The 22086-nt window shown below is 37.9% G+C and overlaps 1 protein-coding gene across 4 annotated transcripts in view; it reads right to left on the bottom strand.

Moving 5' to 3' along the window:
• VRK2 (VRK serine/threonine kinase 2) overlaps positions 1 to 22086 on the bottom strand; it is a 120280-nt gene that overhangs the window by 5091 nt on the left and 93103 nt on the right. For 2 of the 4 annotated variants that reach the window (XM_045077863.1, XM_045077864.1), the window contains exons 9-13: positions 21899 to 22019; positions 19554 to 19612; positions 14947 to 15113; positions 9644 to 9805; positions 9297 to 9356 (exon numbers count right to left, since the gene is read on the bottom strand). In XM_045077863.1, the coding sequence (XP_044933798.1) occupies positions 9297 to 9356; positions 9644 to 9805; positions 14947 to 15113; positions 19554 to 19612; positions 21899 to 22019 (569 nt within the window). Of the gene's footprint in view, positions 1 to 9296; positions 9357 to 9643; positions 9806 to 14946; positions 15114 to 19553; positions 19613 to 21884; positions 22020 to 22086 lie in introns of all 4 variants that reach the window. The other 2 variants (XM_045077866.1, XM_045077865.1) reach the window with 2 other exon arrangements.

The following is a 22086-nucleotide window of genomic DNA, read 5'->3' as shown; positions in this document are numbered from 1 at the left end:
AAAAAACCCAATGAACCCAAAGCAGAATAAACATAAAGACAGCCATCTCTAGAAAACCAAAAATAGGGCGCCTGGGTGGCTCAGTTGGTTGGACGACTGCCTTCGGCTCAGGTCATGATCCTGGAGTCCCGGGATCGAGTCCCACATCAGGCTCCCAGCTCCATGGGGAGTCTGCTTCTCCCTCTGACCTTCTCCTCGCTCATGTTCTCTCTCACTGTCTCTCTCTCAAATAAATAAATAAAATCTTTAAAAAAAAAAAAGAAAACCAAAAATAAAGAATATTAAAAGCAGCAAGAAGAGACACATACAAGAATGTCAATGATAAGAGTAACTGTTAACTTACTAGAAAACACAAACAAACAAGAAGACAGGAAATAGCATCTTTAAGTTCAGAATGAAAAATCCCATATCCAGTTAACCCTTCACAGTGAAGGTGAGGGGCATCTAATTCCAGACAAGACAGTAAGTACATTCAACTTAATTCCTTCTTCTAATTACTACTAATTAGTTTTAGACAAAAGCAACTAACAGAACTTTCTCCAAGTTGTAGAATAGAAGGCAGACTGGATAAGGGCCTTACTACACAAGGAAGGACACAGCCACTAGTCTAACTCCAACCCCCTTCCTTTTTAATGCCTGTTTAACCCAGCCTGGGCTATAATGTGGTCTACAGTTTGAAACAGGAATATACACAGATAAAAAAGTTCCAAGAAAAGCCTGCTGTCTTTGAACAATGGATCAGCCAGAAGGCAAGTATACAGTTCAGAATACTTTGACTATACCTGTTGTACTCTAGATGAATACCATGAGAAAAGCTGTCCCCCTCCCACTTCCCATGAGGTGGTGTGGAAAGTGGGGAGTAGAGTCCTGTCAATGTATCACCACCCTCAGCTAACCAGGGAGCACACCTGGTTAGCACTCCCCTCACTGAGGAGACTGAAGCAGAGACTTGTCAGCAAGACCATCCCCACACTAACAAAGCAGTATCCTCTCCCACTGGGGTTATTTATGAGACAGAGCCCTGTCAGCCACTTCCAGCCTGAACAACTGAGGTGGTACTTCTCCCTCCCTGCCAGATGCTGCGGATACTCAAGGGATAATGTGGAGAGGAGCCTACTGACCCATCATTGCCATGCATTAAGAAAAGGCAATACCCCACATCCTTCTAAATAGAAAACCCTGTTCTAGGCAATTAACAGACTACAAGAGAGATAACTAGTTAAGCTATAGAAAAAAACTGGCCCCAGAAACCAATGGGATCTAAGTGATATTTATAGAGAACTCCACCTCAAAACAGAAGAATGCATGTTCTTTTCAATTGCCATTGGAACATTCAGCAAGACTGATCATACCCTGGGTCATAAAATAAACCTTAACAATTTAAAAAGTATAGAAAGTGTATTTTCAAATAATAACATAAATTAGAAATCAGTAACAAAGAAAATGGAAAAAAAAGTCTTCAAACAATTAGCTCTAATAGCCAGGGTATCGAAAGAAGTCTCATGAAAAAGTACAAAATTAAACAAAAAATATAATACATGAGGATTTATGGGATGTAGTTAAATCAGGACTTAACAGGACATTTATAGCATTAAATACTACATTAGGAAAAAATGAAACGGTTAAAAACAAACTAGAGAAAGAAAAGAGAAAATAAACGAAGAATCAAACTGAAAAAATAGGAAAATCTCCACAAACACTTGAAAATTTAAAAACATTCTTTGGGACACCTGGGTGGCTCAGCTGGTTAAGTGTCCACCTTTGGCTCAGGTCATCCCAGGGTCCTGGGGTCAAGCCCCACATCAGGCTCCTTGCTCAGTGGGGAGCCTGCTTCTTCTTCTCCCTGTCCCTCTCCCAGCTTGCTCTCACTCTCTCAAATAAAATCTCAAAAAAATTAACATTTTTCTGAAAAGTCAGAGACACAAGATAAAAACATACTGAAGTAAATGAAAATATATCAAAATATATGGAATATATCTAACACAGTGCTAGAAATCTAGAATATTAAATACCTAGGAAAAAAGAGAAGTCTCAATTCAATAATTAGACTTAAGTCTCCATCTCAAGAAACTAGAAAAATCCATAGAGGAAAGAAGAGCAGAGATCAGTGAAACTGACAACAGAAAAAGAGAAAAAAGCTCATTCTTTAAAAAGAACCAATATAATTGAAAAACTCCCAATATCTAGAAAGTACTTCTACAGACTCCACAGCCATTTACAGGATTTAAATAAGGGAATACTATGAACATTTCTACACAAAAATATGACCACTTAGATAAAATGGACCAATTCATAGAAAACCACAAATAATCAAAACTAATTCAAGATGAAATAGATTAGGGGTTGGTAAACTGTGGTTGATAGTCAAATCCAACCCACCACCTGTTTTTGTAGAGCTACCAACTAGGAATGAATTTTACATATTTAAATGGTTGGGAAAGTATTTTGTGGATCTCAAACTTACATGCCATAAAATTTTGTTAGAATTCATTGATACTCATTTGTTTATGTATTGTGCGTGATGCTTTTGTGCTACAATGCACAGATCAATAGTTGTAACAGAGACCATGTGACCCTGTAAAACCTAAATATTTAACTATCTGGCTTTTTGCAGAGAAGTTTGACCACTCTTAATATTGAATTCATAGTTAAAAAGGAAAAAAATCCTTAGGCCCAGATGATTTTACTGGAGAATTCTCAAACATTTTAAAAACAACACCCCCCCCCAAAAAAAAAGAGAGCAGGAAAGAAAAAAAGAACAGCAGTTCTACTCATTCTCTTCCAGAAAATAGGAGGTCAGCACTGCCACGATACCACAACCAGACAAAGACACAGAATAAAAAGAAAACTGTATACCAATAGTTCTCATTAACAGACGTAAAAGTCCTCAACAAAATACTAGCAAATTGAATCCAGCAACATGTGAAAAGAATAATACACCATATCCTCGTGCGGTTTATTCAGGGAGTCAAAGACTAGTTCAGTGTCTTGATTCAAACGCTAATAAACGTCTTCCACTGTGGCAACAGTATAAAGCTGAAAAATCATATGATTATATTACTAACTGATAAAGCAAACCATCTGATAAAATCAGTACCCATTCATGGTAACTTGAATACACTAGAAATGCAAGTGACCTTTATAAACTTGATAAAGAACACCTACCAAAATCTATAGCTAACATACTAAATGGTGAAAGGTAAAAAAGTGGAAACTCACATGTTCAACACTACATCCACAATACTATGTACTTATTAATAAAAAGGAATGAACTAAACTATGATCCATGCAAAACTCAGATGGATCTTTAGAGCATTATGGTGAATGAAATAAAGCCCATCTCAACAAGTTATGTAGTTTATAATTTGATTTTTACAACATGCTGAAGATATCAAATATACTAATGCAGAACAAATCAGTGCTTTCCAGGGATTAGGATAAGGGGGAAGGTGCCCCTATAACGCAACACACAGAAGTTTCTTTGTAAGGGAGTTTCTTTCTAGAACAGTTCTGTAGAGTAATTGTGGTGGTTACTCTATACATATAGTAAAATTGTATAGGAACATACACACAAATGCATGTAAAAACTGATGACCAGGGACGCCTGGGTGGCTCAGTCGGTTAAGCAGCTGCCTTCGGCTCAGGTCATGATCCCAGCGTCCTGGGATCGAGTCCCATATCAGGCTCCTTGCTCCGCAGGGAGCCTGCTTCTCCTTCTGACTCTGCCTTCCACTCTGTCTGCCTGTGCTCGCTCTTGCTCGCTCTCTCTGACAAGTAAATAAAATCTTTAAAAAAAAAAAAAAAAAAAACTGATGACCAAATAAGGTAGTTAATATGTTCTTGGTTTTGAAAATTATACTATGGTTATAGGATGGTCATTGGGGAAGCTGAGTGAAGGGTACATGGGAGCTCTCTGTTATTGTTGCAATTATGTTACAATGTTAATAAATTCGGAAGTAAAATAGTTCCCCCTCTCCCCACACCAAAAAAAAGTAAAGGTGAAATAAAGATAGTTTAGACAGGTAAGAAGTGAGAGAATTAGTCCCCAGGAAACCTATAGTACAATAAATGTTAATCAAACTTTTTTTTTTTAAAGATTTATGTATTTATTTTAGCGGGAAGGTGAGAAAGAACAGGGATGGGAGGAGGGTCAGAGAGAGAAACAAGCAGATTCCCCAGTGAGTGGGGAGTCTGACACATGGCTTGATCTCAGCATCCTGAGATTATGACCTGAGTTGAAACCAAGAATTTCCCACTTAACCGACTGAGCCTCCTTGGTGCCCCTAAAGGAATTTTTCCAGGAGGAAGGGAAATGAACCAACTGTAAACTCAAATGGGGATATTTAAGACTTTTTCTTCTTCCTTTAATTTGAAATAAAACTGATTTTTTAAAGTACCATAGTTAACTGCATTGTGGAATTAATTACATATTAATTAGTTTTATAAAAATGAAATGTATGACAACGATAGCAACAAGGATGGGGATAAATGGAAATGTGTTTTCACAAGGTTCTTACATTATATATGAAGTGGTATATTAGATCAAGGTAGACTGTGGTATCTAAGCTTAAGATGTATATTGTAATTTCTAGAGCTATGCTAATATAGTAGCCACTGACCACATATGACTTGCACACTTGGAATATGGCTAGTCTGAATTAAGGTGTGCTGTTAGTAAACACACCATATTATGAAGACTTACTATGAAAAAAAAAATAAAATGTTTCAATTTTTATTACAATGTTTTAGATATTGATTTAATTAGAGTATATTATTAAAGTAAACTTTACCTGTTTCTTTAAAATTACATCTGTGGCTTACATTTTATTTCTATTAGAGTTGTTTTAGAGCTGGGGTTTGCAGACTTCTCCTTTGAAAGGCAGATAGTAAATATTTTAGGATTTTGGGGCAGTCTGTGACACAGTTACTCAGCTTTGCCACTATAGCATGAAAGAAGCTGTAGACAATATGTAAGAGACTTAGCAAATAAGTCTGGCTAGGTTGTAATATAACTATTTACAGAATTAAGTGGCTTGCTGAATTTGGCCCATAGGCCATAGCCTGCTGAGCTAAAGTACCCACTACAACAAAAACAAAAGCCCAGAAACCAAAAAAGAACCCCAAAAAGTATAGTTTAAAAATTGAAGAGATGAGAGACAAATTCTCCATTACTCCAAAAGAAAGCAGGAGGGAGGTAAAAAGTGACAAAGAATAAACAGGGCAAAAAGAAATCAAATAGATTGTAGATTTAACTCAACTACAATGAATATATTAAATGGATATGGAGAGATGAAAAGGAAGTTTTGTGAGGTTGTACAAAAGAAAAGGACAAACTCTGTTAATTTATAAAAGTATTCACAGACACAAAGAAAACTCCACACTGAGCACAGAGCCCAACACAGGATTATGGATTGAGGATTATGGCCTTAATCCCATGAAGCCAGAATCACTACCTGAGCCAAAACCAAGAGTCAGGTGTTTAACCAACTGTGCCACCCAGGCGCCCCACTATACATTTTAGAAAAGAGACTTAAGTTCAGCTTTTATCTTAAGAAGCTTGAAAGAAGAGAGTACCTAAAATAAGTAAAAGGAAGGAAATGATGAAGAATGGAAATGAGTGAAATAGAAAAAAAAAAAAATCAACAGTAGATAAATCAACAAATCCAAAAACTGGTTCTTTGAAATGATCAATAAAAATGATAGGCATCGGGGAGCCTGGGAGGCTCAGTGGGTTAAAGCCTCTGCCTTCGGCTCAGGTCATGATCCCAGGGTCCTGGGATCGAGCCCCGCATGGGGCTCTCCGCTCTGCAGGGAAGCCTGCTTCCTCCTCTCTCTCTCTCTGCCTGCCTCTCTGCCTACTTGGGGTCTCTGTCTGTCAAATAAATAAATTAAATCTTAAAAAAAAAATGATAGGCATCTAGCTAGACTATCAAAAAAAGAAAAAGAAACTAAAAAGTTACCATTATCAAGAATGAAAGAAGGGGCAATCAAAATGGATACTGAAGATGTTAAAAGATTAATAATAGTATCATGAACTACATAATACTGAGGAATGTGATAACTTAGATGAAATGGACAAATTCCTTGAAAGATACATATTACCAAAATTGACACAAGAAGAAAAAGAAAATCTAATAATTTCATTATTCATAATTATAAATTTTCCTACAAAACTCTAGACTCAGATGATTTTCTTACTAAATTCTATTAAACAATTATGAAAGACAAATCTTAGTAAAATACTTCCTGAAAATAGACACCTCCAACCGATACAATGACCTGAAAACAAAAGCACCCAAGGATATTATGAGGAAAGATATTACAGATCAAGATCTCTCATTAATGTAGATATAAGAAAAACCCCTTAATGGAATAATAGCAAATCAAATTCAGTATGACAACACATCATGACTAAATGGGTTTTATCCAAAGACAAAAGGTTGATTTAATATTCAAAAACCAGTGTAATTCCTTATACTAGTAAAGGAGAAAAATCATATGATCAGGAGATCCCCAAAATTACTTAATACACATCCATGACTTAAATTTTGTTTTCTTTCAATAAAGTACAATGAAATTTCCTCAGCCTGATAAAGGGCATTTAGGAAAAAACCTATAGCTAACATCATATTTAATGGTTAAAGAATGAATATTTTCCACCAAAGAACAGGAACAAAGCAAGAATGCCCACTCTTGATGGCAGGTGTGATAAAGCATGAAAAAAAGATATAAAAGGCATACATGTTGGAAAGGATGAAGTAAAACTCCCATTCACAAACATGCCTGATGATGTAGAAAATTCTAAGAATCTTTCAAAGAACTACTAGAATTAAAAAGTGAATTTAGAAAGATCACAAGATTCAAGGTCAATATACAAAATTATATTTACAATAGAATTTAAAATATTTAGAGATAATTTTAATGGAAAATGTGTAAGATGTCTACACAAAAAAACTACAGAACACTGTTGAAAGAAATGAAAGATCTATACAAATGGAGAGGAGTATCAGTTTCATGCTTTCGAAGACTCCAGTGTGTTGCCCCTAAACTGATCTTTAGATTGAGTAGAGTCACAATCAAAATCCCATGGTGCTTTTTAGTGGGAATTGAAAAAACTGGTTCTTAAATTTTATGGAAAGGGACAGAATCTAAAATGGCCAGTGCATTCTTGAAGAAAAGTGTTGAAGGACTTCTACTCATTTCAGAACTTGTGAAGCTGCAGTAATTGATGCAGTGGAGCTCTGGTATAAGGACAGAGACTGAGAGAAGAGAAGAGAGTCCAGAAACAGACCATTACTTAGAATGTCAGGGGACTTTTGAAAAAGATTCCTGTGAAACTTAATTAGGAAAAGGAACATCTTTTTACACATGGTGCTGAGACAGCTCGCTCTCTATAATGCAAGAGAAGGAACTTAACCCCTTCCACCATACACCAGAATATCTGACATGGCTCAGAGACTCAAAATGAAAACTAAAACTATAAGCCTTTTTAAAAAGGTGTAGTAACCTGTGACCCTAAGATAGGCAAAATTTTCTCAGGTTTCTTTACAGAATAAAAAAAAGACAAATTGAACTTCAAAGAAAAATAACACAGTTTTTGCTCACTGATGACACTGTTAAGATAAATGATAGGCTACACACTAGAACATATCCATAGTACAGATATGTAAAGAATACCTACAACTCAGTAATAAAGAGACAATCATCCACATAAAAATGGATCAAGACATTTCATGAAAGAAGATACAGGATGGGCAGTGAGCACATGAAAAAGTGCCCAAAGATAATAATTATCAGGTACATGATAACTGGAATCAACGGAGATACTAATACATAAATATTGCAATAGCTAAAATTAGGAAGACCAACAGCAGATGTTGGGGGAAGATCTGTGATTACTGGTGGGAGTATAAAATGGAAGTATTTGTCAACTTTTTATTAAGGTGAACATACATCTGCCCTATGAAATAGCAGTTCCACTTCTCAGGACAAACAAAATGTATCCATAGAAGGACTTGTGACACAAAGCTATTATTCATGGTGACTAGAGCCAGGGGCAGCCCAGTTATTAATGGGAGACTGGATATATGAATTATGATGTAGTTCCACAATGGAGTATTACTCAACAAGAAAAAGAAGAAATGACTAATATATATGCAGCAATGTGGATGAACTTCAAAAATACATGCTGAGGAGACCTGGGTGGCTCAGTGGGTCGGAGCCTCTGCCTTTGGCTCAGGTCATGATCCCAGGGTCCTGGGATAGAGCCCTGCATCGGGGGCTCTGCTCAGCGGGAAGCCTGCCTCCCCCCCCCCACACCGACTGCCTACCCCTCTCTCTCTGCCTACCTCTCTGCCTACTTGTGATCTCTGTCAAATAAATAAATAAAATCTTAAAAAAAAAAATACATGCTGAGTGAAAAAAGCCAGACACAAGAGTTTATACTGTGTGACTATATGGTATGTGACTTTCTAGAAGACGCTAAAGTAGCCTAGTAATGAAAATCAGAACAGTGGTTGTCTGGGAGAAAGGGTCTAACTGAGAAAGAGAACAAAGAGCTTTCTGGAATGATAAAATCTGTACACATGTATCACAATGCTATCCCAATTAAAATAAATCAATGTCTTTGCTTAGAACCTGGGCATCAGTTTTTTTTTTTTATAGTCCCTCCCTACCTCCATACGTAAGTGATTACGGTGGACAGTAACAGTTGAAAAAGAACACTCAAGAAATCTCAAAAATTTGTCAGCAAGCAGTATTGTAAATTTATAAATGGGAACTATAACTGCAAAAGATTCTTACTAGTACTAAAGAGCATTCTCTGGATAAACATGCATGCTTGCTAGTTGGATAAGAAATGCCCAACCTGTATATGTCTAATTTTCGTCCTGGCTGCCAAGAAGTTCAGAGCCAAATTCAGTGTTCAGTTTAGTGATTAACATCCCAGCTGCCTGATAGACCAATCTGTGGGGTGGGCGGGGGGGGAACGGAAGATGGTGGTATTAAACGATCCTGTTCCACATCTTAAACTACCTCAAACCATTTGGGGGAAAATGACGGTATATAAGTGATGGAAAATGTTGGTCATTTTGGAAAAAATTTCTTTTTCACTGGAGATATAAATACATTGTATGCTTCTTCTTGTCAAAAAAAGGTTAGCTCTGGAAGGACTCTTGCTATTGCTTGGGCGAGTCCTCTGCTAAAGGAAGGTCACTACCCGACCAAATGATGGAATAACATTAAAAAATGCATCATTTTAAAATACAACCATATCTACAGGGAGACTCTTCACTTACCTTCGATTGTAAGGGTGAGGCTGGAGGAACCCACATCAGAGATGAATATGTTAAGAGTCCCTAATGGATCATAGATGGCATAAAAAGTTTAAGTGCACTTCATTACATTCTTAGGCTAAAGAAAGAAATCAGATCTGTACGCAAATGTGCTCACTGTTGTTCTGTTTCTGTGATGACTGGTGTCGGCTGCTTTGATTTTATCCACTGGATAGGATCGTTTTCTGCCCTTTCTCATTTAACAAAACCATACAACCTTGGCCCTCAGGAGAAAATACAATTTCTTTACTCCCATAGGGCATATTCTAATGCAACATGAAGGTAAAAAGAAACAACAAAAAGCCTCTCACCTGAACTGTGTCACTGCTAAGCAATCCAGTCGGTGGCTCCACTTTTTGTACTTTTCTCCCTGTTAAGCAGGACTCAGCACTCCTCTCACTATGGATGTTTTTCTCTATTAACCTATTTTGCATCTGATTGACTTGCTTTGTGGCAGCCTTTAGAGAAACAACCTGTTGATAGAGAGTAATCATGTATAATGAAAACTTTTGACACTTGTTTAAAAAAAATAAAAATTCACATCCAGATTCTTGAAAATTCTGAACTTGCCAAGGTTTGTAAAAAGGAAGAAATAAAGAGGAAACGAACAAATGGATGTTATGGAAAGAATATAGAAGTTGGCAAGATCCAGACCTTTCTCATCAATAGTACAAGACCAATTAAAATTAGTGTCACTGTTGTACGCTCTTTAGAAATTATCTTATTGAAAACGGCATTTTTACAGAAAACTGTCACATTCTCAAACTGCACATGAATTCATTATTAACCTTTGCTGGGAGTGGATCCAATACATCTTTTTAGTTTAAATTCTTATTAATTAGAATCTTAGTTCTCTACCATTGAAGTGAGCCTAATTAATGTGAACGTATAAAAGGAGCTTATGATGTTGCTTACTTTTTTTATACAGGTAATTTAACCTTTCAGCAGATGAGTCACAGTTCATGTCACCTAGTACTGTGAACCAGTATCAGAGGTTAAGTTCTACAACAAGCCTGCTGTCTCTGAGGTTTCTTTTTCACACCACGGTGTTTTCTGGGGGATGACTGACTCTCAATAACCTTGAAGTAGACACGGAAATAGAAGGGCAGATCCCACAATAGAGTTGGAAGATTGAAAGCCACAGTGAAGACCCTTATGTGAAGTATTTGCTCAGCAGCTTCATGTTTACAGCAGCTGAAAGTGCCATCACCTTTTTTCATGGGTTAAATAGGGGGCAGAAGATAGGAACAGCACAAGGGGAAATAATGGAGTAGCCAGTGCCAAAACGGAGGATGAATTACATTGGCTGGGCAAGCAGAGCCTTAATTTGTAGTCTCTCGATTTTTAGCTTCTATTGCCAAATGTGTTCACTCCTTCCCTTTAAAATATGCTGGTGTTTTGTGGCTAGGTCTAAGCTGTCACAACACCATTCTTTATTCACCCCTCCTCCTGGATTCCAGCTTCTCAAAGGAGAGTAAAGTCATTGCTTTTCAGTAACCTGACAACTGGAATTGTTCCCTCATCACTCAGGGTTTCTTTTATTTTCACCACTCGACTCTCCCAAACTACTGGAGAAATTCGTGTGGGTAACCATCTTCTGAGTCTCTCTCCCACTGAAGTCATCTTGGTGATAAATGCTCATCACACCACAGGGTGAAACAAAGGGTTTCCCAAGGCTGCTGTACACCATTCATCCTAATAAAAGACTAGCTTGCCCATCATCGTGAAAATGTGTCTCATGATATAAAGGGTTAGTTGAGATACTAGTTGAGGTTTTTAAAGCCTCCTGGATGCTAGGCACTTTAGGTAGAACGGTTTTTCGCCTGGGAGCCTCTGTTGTACAAACAAAATTTGATCTAATATAGTCAGTCCTCCGTGAGGCTTTCTAGAAGAGATGGTGCCTCTTGGATCTGCTGTCAGTTGGCTAGATGGTTAGGTTGTGCTGCCATAAGCACTTCTAGCTAATAAAGTGATATCCAGTTTATGAAAAACTTCTAGGGAAACTTTTGAAACGGTAAGAGCGGAATGGGATGCTTAAGTTTTACTCTCGGTTGTGAACAGAAGTAAAACTTTTCTCAAATACATAAATAAGTACAGGAAACACTCTGGGCATCTCACATAATCAAACAAAATGATACTGTCCAAATTTGGGTCATTTTCAAGAAAGTGGCTATTCAAATAAGGCATTTTTTATTTAATCTTCCACCAGCACTTCACGGTATTCTAAGAAATCAGGAATACTCTGGCCTCCTAAAATTCAGTAAGCCAGCAATATGCTCACAGCTGAGAATTTATACTCTCCTTTTCTCACACAGAAATATGAAGACAAGCTTAACAGAATTATTTTGAGAAGGCTCAAGAAAGAATTGTGTAAATTTTTAAGTACAATGCAAGGATTACTACAACCAATAATAATATATTCACCCCTGGATTTGCTTTAGGAGCCTCAGATTCAGGGTAAATGAAAGGACAAACTTGCACTTGTCTGAAATGTAGGACAGCTTGAATGTTTCACTGTCCTACAGTTGCTCCTCTGTCTAGGTCGAGCATTTCGGAAGGCTGGGTGGCTCATTATGCCCAGGTCTCTGTGCTGTTACAGCCTGGACTCGGGTATCCCAACACCGAGGGAGATGTGATAAGCTGATCAAAGGGTCCACTACTGGCTCTTGAAGAAACAGCTATTCAAGGATTGAATGGAGGTCTTCAGTAATGCTGGTTTTCCAGCTTGGCTTAGCATTCTCATCTGGGAATTCTAGAGCTTCAGCTCACCTCAATAAGCGTTCTTACTGAAATATGGTTTCCTTCAGTGAATTTTGGACATTAAATCCCAGTGGAAGGCATCAACAGACTGTGGTAGCCCTGATGATAGATTCTTCTAATTTGACAGTGTTACCTCAGGAGCCGTCGGAGCTGCTAAAGAGTGATTTCAGTTACACAGACCATCATTTTGATTGAGGCAAATGCCCCCAAAGATTTGCTTTTGAGGAAAAAAATATCAGTGTCTCTCCTGTCTTGACAAAAATTCATTTCCAATTTAACTCTAGTAACAGTATTTGAGGACTTGTGCAAGGCAGCAGCTCAGTTTACAGGAACAGTTTATGATGCCTAATAAAACCCAGTATTGGAAAAATACCTCATTTTTCTTTTGCAAAAACATGCTGTAAGTTTGCCAAGATTCTTATGGTGATGTGGTATTTTCTAGACCTAACCAAAACAAATTTTTGTTAGGAACACTAAATTTAAAAGGCACAACAATTATACTGAGGGTAATAACTTGGACAAATTAAACATTTATAACTTTCTTTTGAATACTGAATAATATAAATATTTTGTTTATCTAACTCTGTATGTTTTCTGGCTCACTGACTTGTTTTTAAGTGTCTTTGTCCAAAAATTTTAAGTCCAGAATTCATTCAGTATTCTATTAAATAACTAAAGTAAGCCATGTTTGAAGTAACAAGAGATGTTTTTAGTTATTAGTAAGGGGATTCTGTCTGTGATTAAAAAGAAAGAAATTTGGAGCCATGTGATTGGTGCTCATTCCGGACCTAAAGTGATTTTTGTTATGAAAGTAGTCAATCACAGAAACTATCCTATACTTTCATTCACGGGAACTGAGTACATAACAGTTTACATTGTCATATTTTGCTTTTAAACATTGTCGAGTTTGATTATTGCAACATTACAAAATCTGTAAACTTTAAAAATAAAAATTCAGATACTTTGGGTTTAGCCACATGGTGAACCCATTTTTATGACTATTAAATACATTTGTGCACTTAAAATACTACAGAAGTTAAGTCATTATTCAATAAATATTGATCTGCTGTGGAATATACCCTCAAATTATCTTACTGTCTATACACTGGGGCTGGTCATACTGTTAGAAATTAACTAAGGTCTTAAGAATGCACATTATTCTTTGTGTTTTCTTTTTACTCATAATCAAAGTGCTCTAATCAAAAGGGAAGAATAAAATATTTTTGATTGAGGCTCATTGGAAAAATACACATTGGAAAAATGTTTTATGTTCTATTATCTGCATAAAAATGGTTTCACAACAAACATCTTTTGCTTTTGATGAAACTGAAAATTCTGGTGAATAATAATTAGAATTTTACATCAGAGAATATAACTATCAGTTTTTAAAATGGCTTCCTTTATATTTAAATTAAGTTTATGAAACTGAAAAGCTACGAGAAAGGAAAAAAATCTACTTAAATTAGTGTAGATTAAGTGGTGACCATTATTGCAAGGGAAATACTATGTTAAGGAAATGGCTCTTTGTTTTGTTGCAAAAGTGATAAAAACACAAAAGTCAATAAAACTGTTAAAATAAGTCTCAGTAATTACCAAGATCAAAATCCACTGGCTTTTTATTAAACATGAACTTTTGTTCTGCCTTCTGCAATACGTAAATAGTGCTGACAATTGGTTTGTGAGGCATTTGCTACAATAAAATGTAATTGTATCATGAGAGAAAGGTGACAATCAGGAGATCATGAAAAAATTACATATTCTCACTGGTAGTTAATTAGCCATGCAAAACCTCCTCAAACAGATATTCTCTTCTATTAGGAATGATTACTATGCAGGCCTACAGATGTCAATACCACAGTCATTCAAATACTTCTTTCCCTACTAATTGAAGGTTGTAAAGCTCTGGTGCCAAGGTTTTGCTTCCAAAGAGCTAATTTATGACTAGAAGGATATTTTATGTCTTCAGTTGCAGCAGCTACAAAATTCAGCAAATCAGAACCATCTGTGCACTGATACTTGACTCACCATTCATCTCGCAGCCTATCAGTCACATTAGTTTGCATCCTGCATTCTTGGCTCGTGAACACTTGCGATGATCCAAAGTTCATAAGAAATATTAAAAATGAATGGCATCCTGACCCTACCTTATTGTACACGCATCAGGAAACCCCACCACCACCACCCACATCTTTTGCATATGGACCATATCAAGGAAGGACTGGACACTTGGATTCCCACCCAGTAAGGCCACTCACAGCAGTCTCAAGTTGCCCCCACCCTCTGAGAAATGTTAAGTCCTAATTCTTGTATATTGTTTCAAGTTCTATTTTTTTAAGTTGGTGTGAGCCAGTCAGTTGGAAAATTACAGAGTAAAGGATAAAAAGGTGTAACTTTAAAAAAAAAATTGTAGATTGAAGTATTAGTACACACAAGTCATCTAGTTAAATTTAAGAGTATCACTATGATTGCCACCAAATTATGACCGAACTGGTAAGCAAAACCAGAGGGAAGTAACTAAAGAGATCTGAAGAAAATCAGCAAATAAAGGTTCTCATGAGTAAAGTCAGATTAGCCTTTAATCTGACCGTGGTCATATCTCTGTGGCCTCAGTCACTGCTTTCTTTCTTTAACAATACACTAAATTGGCTATGGCTCCTCCTGTTTTTCTCTAGGAGACAACAGGTCAAAAGAACTTTCAACAAAATTTCTTGGAGCTGAGTGAGGAGAACTAGTAATTACATATAATAAGCAAGAAACTGGGTTGTCAGACTCCTTCTGAGACCCCAAACAACTTCATTTGGTAGAAAAGCTTCAGAGAAGGTAATCCTAGGGTCCCAGGGACTAAATTACTTACTTTTTGATTGTCTGGGATATGCACATTTGCACCCTCTCCTCTGGTGGAAAACTCCAGTGGTCCTAAAGGTATCCCACCTGGGTTCAGGATTTTCTTGAGCATTTGATAGTTTGGCTTTTCATCATATGCCAAATTATGAGCACATACCAAATATTCGGCTATTTCACCTGTGAAGTGTTAAATTTTTTTAAATGTTACTCATAATGGGCAAGAATTGTCAAGGTTCTAGTGTCATCAAAACCTCTCTATTCTCTTACACATGCACACAACACACATCCTGAAGAAACTATGAGTGAACACTTTGGTGAAAAGCACTTTTCAAATGATACCCCAAAATGACTGAAATACAGTGACCTGGAGATGTGACAAGATGGGAGAAACTAGTAATTTTTTCCATATCTTTGTTGGTATGTTTATTTTTCACTAATCAAAAGAAGCTAATTTTTAAGATTATAGTTAGTGATTTTGACTTACGGAGTGCAATTACTAAGAACTACATGAGTAATATGATAGACCAGGCATGCTTCATACTTCTTTTATGTTAAAGTTTTAAAAATTCAGTTACAAACAAGTGTCACTTATTATAAACCTCCTTACTTTGATGGAAAAAAATATCACTGTAAATTTTAATTCAGGCTTTGATTTTGAGATGATACTAGTACATTTAGAAATGGCCTTGAATTCTAGGTTTTTGTTTTTTTTTTTTTTTAAAGATTTTATTTATTTATTTGACAGAGATCACAAGTAGACAGAGAGGCAGGCAGAGAGAGAAAGAGAGGAGGAAGCAGGTCCCCTGCTGAGCAGAGAGCCCGATGCGGGGCTCGATCCCAGGACCCTGAGATCATGACCTGAACCGAAGGCAGCGGCTTAATCCACTGAGCCACCCAGGCGCCCCGAATTCTAGGTTTTTAGCCATGACTAAGTTTAGAGTTCACCAGACCTCCCTCGAGCCCTCCATCCTTAGCCAGCTGGGTGCCTTCACTTGTGTCATCCTCCTAAGGACAGAGCAGAAGGATGCGATATTGCTACTTTTTTCTTTCTAATGTAATCTCTTCCTTAGAACTACATAGCAATCCCACCCACCCACCCCCCCCCCGGCAAAATATGAATGAACTCTTAAACACAATTAGACTTAGTGACCCAATTTTATAAACATTGATGCCTTAAATGTAGTTTTGCATTTTTCAGGTGGAGATTCAATCTAAATTCAAGATGAAAGTATATGACAATACCCGATACTTCTTAAAATCTAGCATATTTTCCTTTCTTGCAGAGATGTTTAGATACTCCACAAACTAGTTTTTATAAGCTTTCCCGTTCAAAAACTTCTCACTCACACAGACATAAGTACCTCTTACTTTCTCACTAAGTTGATACATCCCCATGGCTGGGAAAATCTGGGAAGCTTTGTGGGTTGGCAGGAGTGACTTCCTAATCCTTCCCTTCCCCTCCAGGCCCATCTCCATTAAAAAGGGAACTGCAGACAATGAATTTCACCCCCTACAGGGGAAAAATTCCGAAAGGAACAGTCACCATCCCTTCCTCTTACCAAAGTTAAAGTGACCATTTCATACCCCATTACCCACAGCCATGTTCTAGGCCCATAAGGCTACTGTGGCTAAAATGAGAACTCTAGGCTCCAGGGTTTTTGGTTTTTGTTTGTTTGTTTTTCCTTTTCTTCTGGATACAGCAGCAATTATGCAACCTAACTTTCTTCCTTCCTTCCTTCCTTTCTTCCTAGCTTTCTTCTTTGTCTAATGTTGTAAGGTGTATCACATTCTGTTATGTAACATTCCATCAACCACATCTCTGTTAACTAGTAAATGGTATGGCTTTATCACATTTGTAACTCCTGTTTCCAGAAGCCCATTGCAGGCTTCTGATTCCTGATGGGATAAAAAAGATTACATTACATTTACTACCATTTTCATGTAAATATTCTGTTGCTCTTTGGCCCTTTTGAGATTGGTAAACAAAGTTTGGTATATGTTATCACAGTTCTTAACCAAAATATCCCCAGTGGAGAAGAGAGCTGAATATTGTGGGAGAATTTGTGCAGGTCATGGTTAGAAGACCATGCAAGATTCCTGGAGTTCTCCCAGTGGAAGGCAGCTGTGCTGCCAAGTCTTCTTGGGTCCGGGGCTTGGAAAAATGAGGTATGGGTGAGGTAGGAAAGGGAGAAAAAGACAAGCCCCTTCTTGGGCACCTGGGTGGCTCAGTTGGTTAAGCGACTGCCTTCAGCTCAGGTCGTGATCCCAGGGGCCTGGGATCAAGTCCCGCATCGGGCTCCCTGCTCCAGGGGGAGCTTCCTCTGACCTTCTCCCCTTTCATGCTCTCTCTGTCTCACTCTCAAATAAATAAATAAAATCTTAAAAAAGAAAAGAAAAGCCCCTTCTTATAAATTCATTATTATCAATCCAAAGCTTGGACTACTGTGATGTATTACTGCTTTAAATGTTAGCCTTCCAAGATCTGGATTTATTAAGTGTACTTTTTAATTTACTGGCTTATTTCTGGAGCTATAAAACAAAATGCTTTGAGTAGTATGAAATTATGATATCCTCGAATCATCTGCTTTTAAGCTAATGAAATGTTAAGTATCATTACTATCACCTCAGGAGACAGAAACCTATGCAACTATTACTATAACACGAGCTGGACATGCATATTGGAAACTTTTTGGTGGTTTTATTTCATCAACAGCCTTAGTAATAAACCGTTTTACACATTGGATTATCATGCTTGTAGTACCCACTCCTAAGTACAACCAAGAGATCTTCAGATAATACTAAAGTTTCAATGTTCCGTGCTTTAGAAATAGAAATCTGCATTTTATAAAATAATAGGATGGACCCAAATAAATGGTTGGTACTGAAAATGGAGAACCTGGCCTTCCTGTCATCTCTCATTGTGGCTCGGATCTTCTTATCTCCAGTAATAGAAGGGTCCCAGAATATACACAGGCCCACAAGCATTCATCTTGTGCAACCCAGGGCATCAGGGCTTTCCTTTCTATTATGAGCTGAACAGTTACCTTTTGTGCAGGAGGGGCAGAAAAGGTAAGGGAGATACACAGAGAAAACTTTCTTTGACATCTCTCATTTCTCCTTTTTGCTGTCCTATTGAGTAAAACATAAGCTGTATAACTTAGTCCAAATGCTGATAGGCATATTAGCCAAAAAGGAATACTGGCATTTGGACCAAGTTACTTAGTGCAGTTACAGAAACGAAAAGCTTTCTCATTCCCAACAGCCCCCACCCCCTACCTTCCCCACCCCCCCCCCGCCCCCGCCCCAGCCAAGGAGAGCCCCTCCTCTGTCAGAAGAGGGACTACAGGAGCTGGGAAGCTGGAGGCTCACACGGGGGCAAGCTCAGGACTTGGAGGAGGAAAAGCAGAACTGCTTTGTTCCTCTTTCGTTTCCCATGGAAATGAACATTTTGGTTTCTTGTCAAAGAAAGGCTATAAATATAAGTTCAAGACGATTTAACTCTACATTTAAACTCTCAGATGGAAACTGATGCTATTTGACCTTATCTAGAGGGTCAGTGTACACATTCACTTTCATAAGTCAGCTAAAAGCTAACTTTGAGATTGCCCAATATAGAGAAAACGAGATTCATTCTGCTTATCTGTCTCTGAGAAAAAGTGAGCCCGACAGCAGAAGCTGCCTCTTTTCTATAAGACAATCGAACTCATTTATTAAATTGGTGAACAATGTGCCATGCGTGCATATGCAAACGACAGGCACCTGTGAACTGACTTACTATTTTTACTGATAATACTGTCAATTAAAGAATTCCAAAACGATCCATACTAACTTGAAAGAGAAAACCATTTAATGAAACATACCTTCAAATCCCAAGGTTATATGACTTTGCCAATTCAAAATTTGTTTTGCTGGCTGTTCAGAGTACAACCCAGGTTTAAACAGCATTCAAGTGTTCAATGATTTGGTTTTTTTAAATTACTGACCGAAAGTAGTCCTTCCTTAGATCAACTTTATCTTCTTTCAACAATATACAAAGGGACAAAACCAGAATGTCATCTCTATAGGCACTAGATACAGTTGATGATTAAACCGAGAAGTGAGTTGGGGGAAATCAGAGGGGGAGACAAACCATGAGAGACTGTGGACTCTGAGAAACAGACTGCGGGTTTTGGAGGGGCGGGGGTGGGGGTTGGGTGAGCCTGCTGGTGGGTATTAAGGAGGGCACCTATTGCATGGAGCACTGGGTGTGGTGCATAAACAATGAATTTCGGATCACTGAAAAGAAATAAAATGGAAAAACAAAAACCCAAAAAACCTGTGTAGGATTCCTCTCTCCCTGCCTCTCCCCCACCCCCGGCAACATGACCAATGCAGTCAGCAAAGCCTAGAAGGCTGCCTAAATATTTTCTTGTAGCCTTCGTGTGTTCTAATGTCAAGAGGGGATCTAAACGTTCTCTTCTCAGGCAATTTATCTGTAACCCAGTGTACAGAGTTTCCTCCCACCCCCGTGGGAATGGGAGTGGGTGGATTAAGCAAAAACTGTAAAACAAGACTGACAATTGTAGAAATGTGGTGACCACTAAATCATATGGGAGAAGGTGGTAGAATTTGACTTACGGCAGCTGCTTCCGGAAGGAGCCCATTTAAGCACTGACTCAGGAAGCTCATCCAACAGACTAAAACAAAATAGAGTAAGATTCAATGAATTTGTTTACGGTCCTGTGATTCACTGTCTTGATTAGTAAACAAAACTCAAGTTCTCTGTCGGTGGGTCACCTGTATTGTCATGCCTTTAAATATTTTTTTTTTTCACCCACCTGGAAGGGGAAAGAGGGTAAGTGGAGGTGGGGGAGATCCTTCAATTCTCACTGACCAGTTTTATATCAATTAGCTAAAAACTGAATGTAGATTTATAGTATAAATGCTTTCATTCAAAGTCTGGACATGCAGAAATGTAGAAGCAGGGAAATCTATCGTGACTTTTTTTTTTCTTAAAAACAGGATAAAAAATCATAGGAAAATTGTATCAGGATTTTCAGGAGATTCTTCCTCAGGTACTTATCCTTGGGAAGGGGCAAATTATTTAATTATTTATGTATACTGTTCTCCATTGGGCAGTGTTTTACGCTATTCTATGATCCAATGGGTTAACAAGTAATATTCAAACCACAAAACAAACAAGAAAAGTCATTATTCTAATCCCTTCTAGTGCTTTAGCTGAAACAAGCACAGTTCTATTAATTTGCCTCAGCCACCAGTATATAAACATGCAACTAAAATTATTGATAGGACTGTCTGACTGACAAACTCGGGCACAGGCAGAATTGCAACAAGAAATGCACTGATCTGGTGTCACCCCACGTCAGGAAAATAAAGGGTATGAGGGAGATACGGTATCACGGCCATATATGCAAGCAGGCCCTTACGAGGAAATTCAGAGTGCACCTTCTTAGAAGTTGAATGACTTATGATTATACATTACTTACTAGCCGAAGTTTAAAAATGTCTATAGTTTACCTTAATTATAAACTTCACTACATATTAGCTTTATTGCTTAACAGATTTATATTAATCAAATCAAAATGAAGACATTAATGTAAGGGTGCCCAAAATATAAATGGAAGTTATGCTTATTAGCATTATATTTTATTATTTTGCATGATACCCTATTATCATATTTGAATATACACATGTAGGTATATTCTTTAGCTATCACCACAGAATGCATCTATATGTGAATATGGATAAAGGACTAAAACAAATCACAGTTGTCTTAAAAGAGAAAAATACATAAAATCATCAGAGTTAAAATCCAAGTCTTTAAATATAGCACATTATTCAAATCAGGTGAACTGAGGTGAAAAACTGGATACTGAGATTGTTTATATATGCCCATTACTGTGCTTTGACTTGACCCATATATTGAAAAATGTTGGTTAATACGAGCACATTAATCACTGCAGTAAATAACTGATTAGATGGTTCTAATATTGACTTATATAAATGTGTTCGTTTGGGGCAAGGGGCTGGGATGATCAAGATTCCAAGCGGAGAAATACTTCATATACTATGTCGGTGTTTACAAATGTAAACTGTACTACTCCGCATCTGCAGGCTAGGCCCTCTGTGTTAAGAACTGAGAGCACAGTGAATCTGAAGACTGCTTTCTATGGATCAGCTCGCCTTTTGTAAATTTCTGTTGTGACTCACCTTACTTCAAACACAGCTGCCTTTTCCAATAGCAGTATTGTATCTGTGGACAACTACTGTTGAGCATATCTTAGTATATAATGAAAACTGGCTATTCTGAGCGGCATGCGATTGCTTTCCTGTAGGCCTTATCAGTGAGAAATTAGCAAAATAGTAACATAATCTGTTCTGTCTGACCTAGTTCTCATGCTAACACATTCTAAGTGATAAAAATTGAATGTGGAATATTAAAAGCGTTTATGTGGCTGCAATATCATCTCTAATAGGAACACCTCCTGTAAAAGTTTTGTTTCTTCCTTAAGAAACAAAACACACTCCCTCCAAGACACAGAATTAAAAGGTAAGTTGCTCTCACTTAAAAAATACAAGCCCTCTCTGTCCCGCCTCACTGTCGCTTCCCACAGTTAATAGCAATCACACCCAATGCAGACTACCTCCGCGTACTTGTACAACGCTGATTTGAAACGACCCTTCCTTGAAAACACCACCACCCAGAATTTAGCTCTGGAAAACACCGCGTAAAAGAACAAACACTTCACTTGACATTCCACGTCACAGCGCACGTGCCGGTGACCCCACAGGTGCTACCTTAACTGATGTGAAGTTGGTCAGGCGTTTGGTCTTTCAAAAAATGTTTTTCAGATTTCAGAAATTTGCTTTGGTTATCATACTGGGTGAATGGCTAGTAATGCCCTTGAATGTGTCCCTTCCAAGCCCCTACCCTCCGGGGTGGAATACCTGCAAATGCGTACTTTGTTTTGGCAGTTTGCACGGCCACAGGGTCCCGCAGGCTCCGCTCCCAGGGTAGCCCCCCACAGGACCAGCGCAGCAGGCAGTAGCCGAGGGTCTCAAGGTCACTCCTTCTGGACAGGGCTGCAGGGGGAGGAAGCATGGAGAGAGAAACAGGAGGGACAAGCAAGTTTTGAGACCTAGAGAAATC

Source organism: Mustela putorius, unplaced genomic scaffold, assembly GCF_011764305.1.
Source record: "Mustela putorius furo isolate JIRA1106 unplaced genomic scaffold, ASM1176430v1.1 tig00000224_pilon_pilon_pilon, whole genome shotgun sequence".
NCBI classification, from domain to species: Eukaryota; Metazoa; Chordata; class Mammalia; order Carnivora; family Mustelidae; genus Mustela; species Mustela putorius.
The sequence above is the reverse complement of the archived record's forward strand: the minus strand, read 5'-3'. Positions and strand labels throughout refer to the sequence as shown.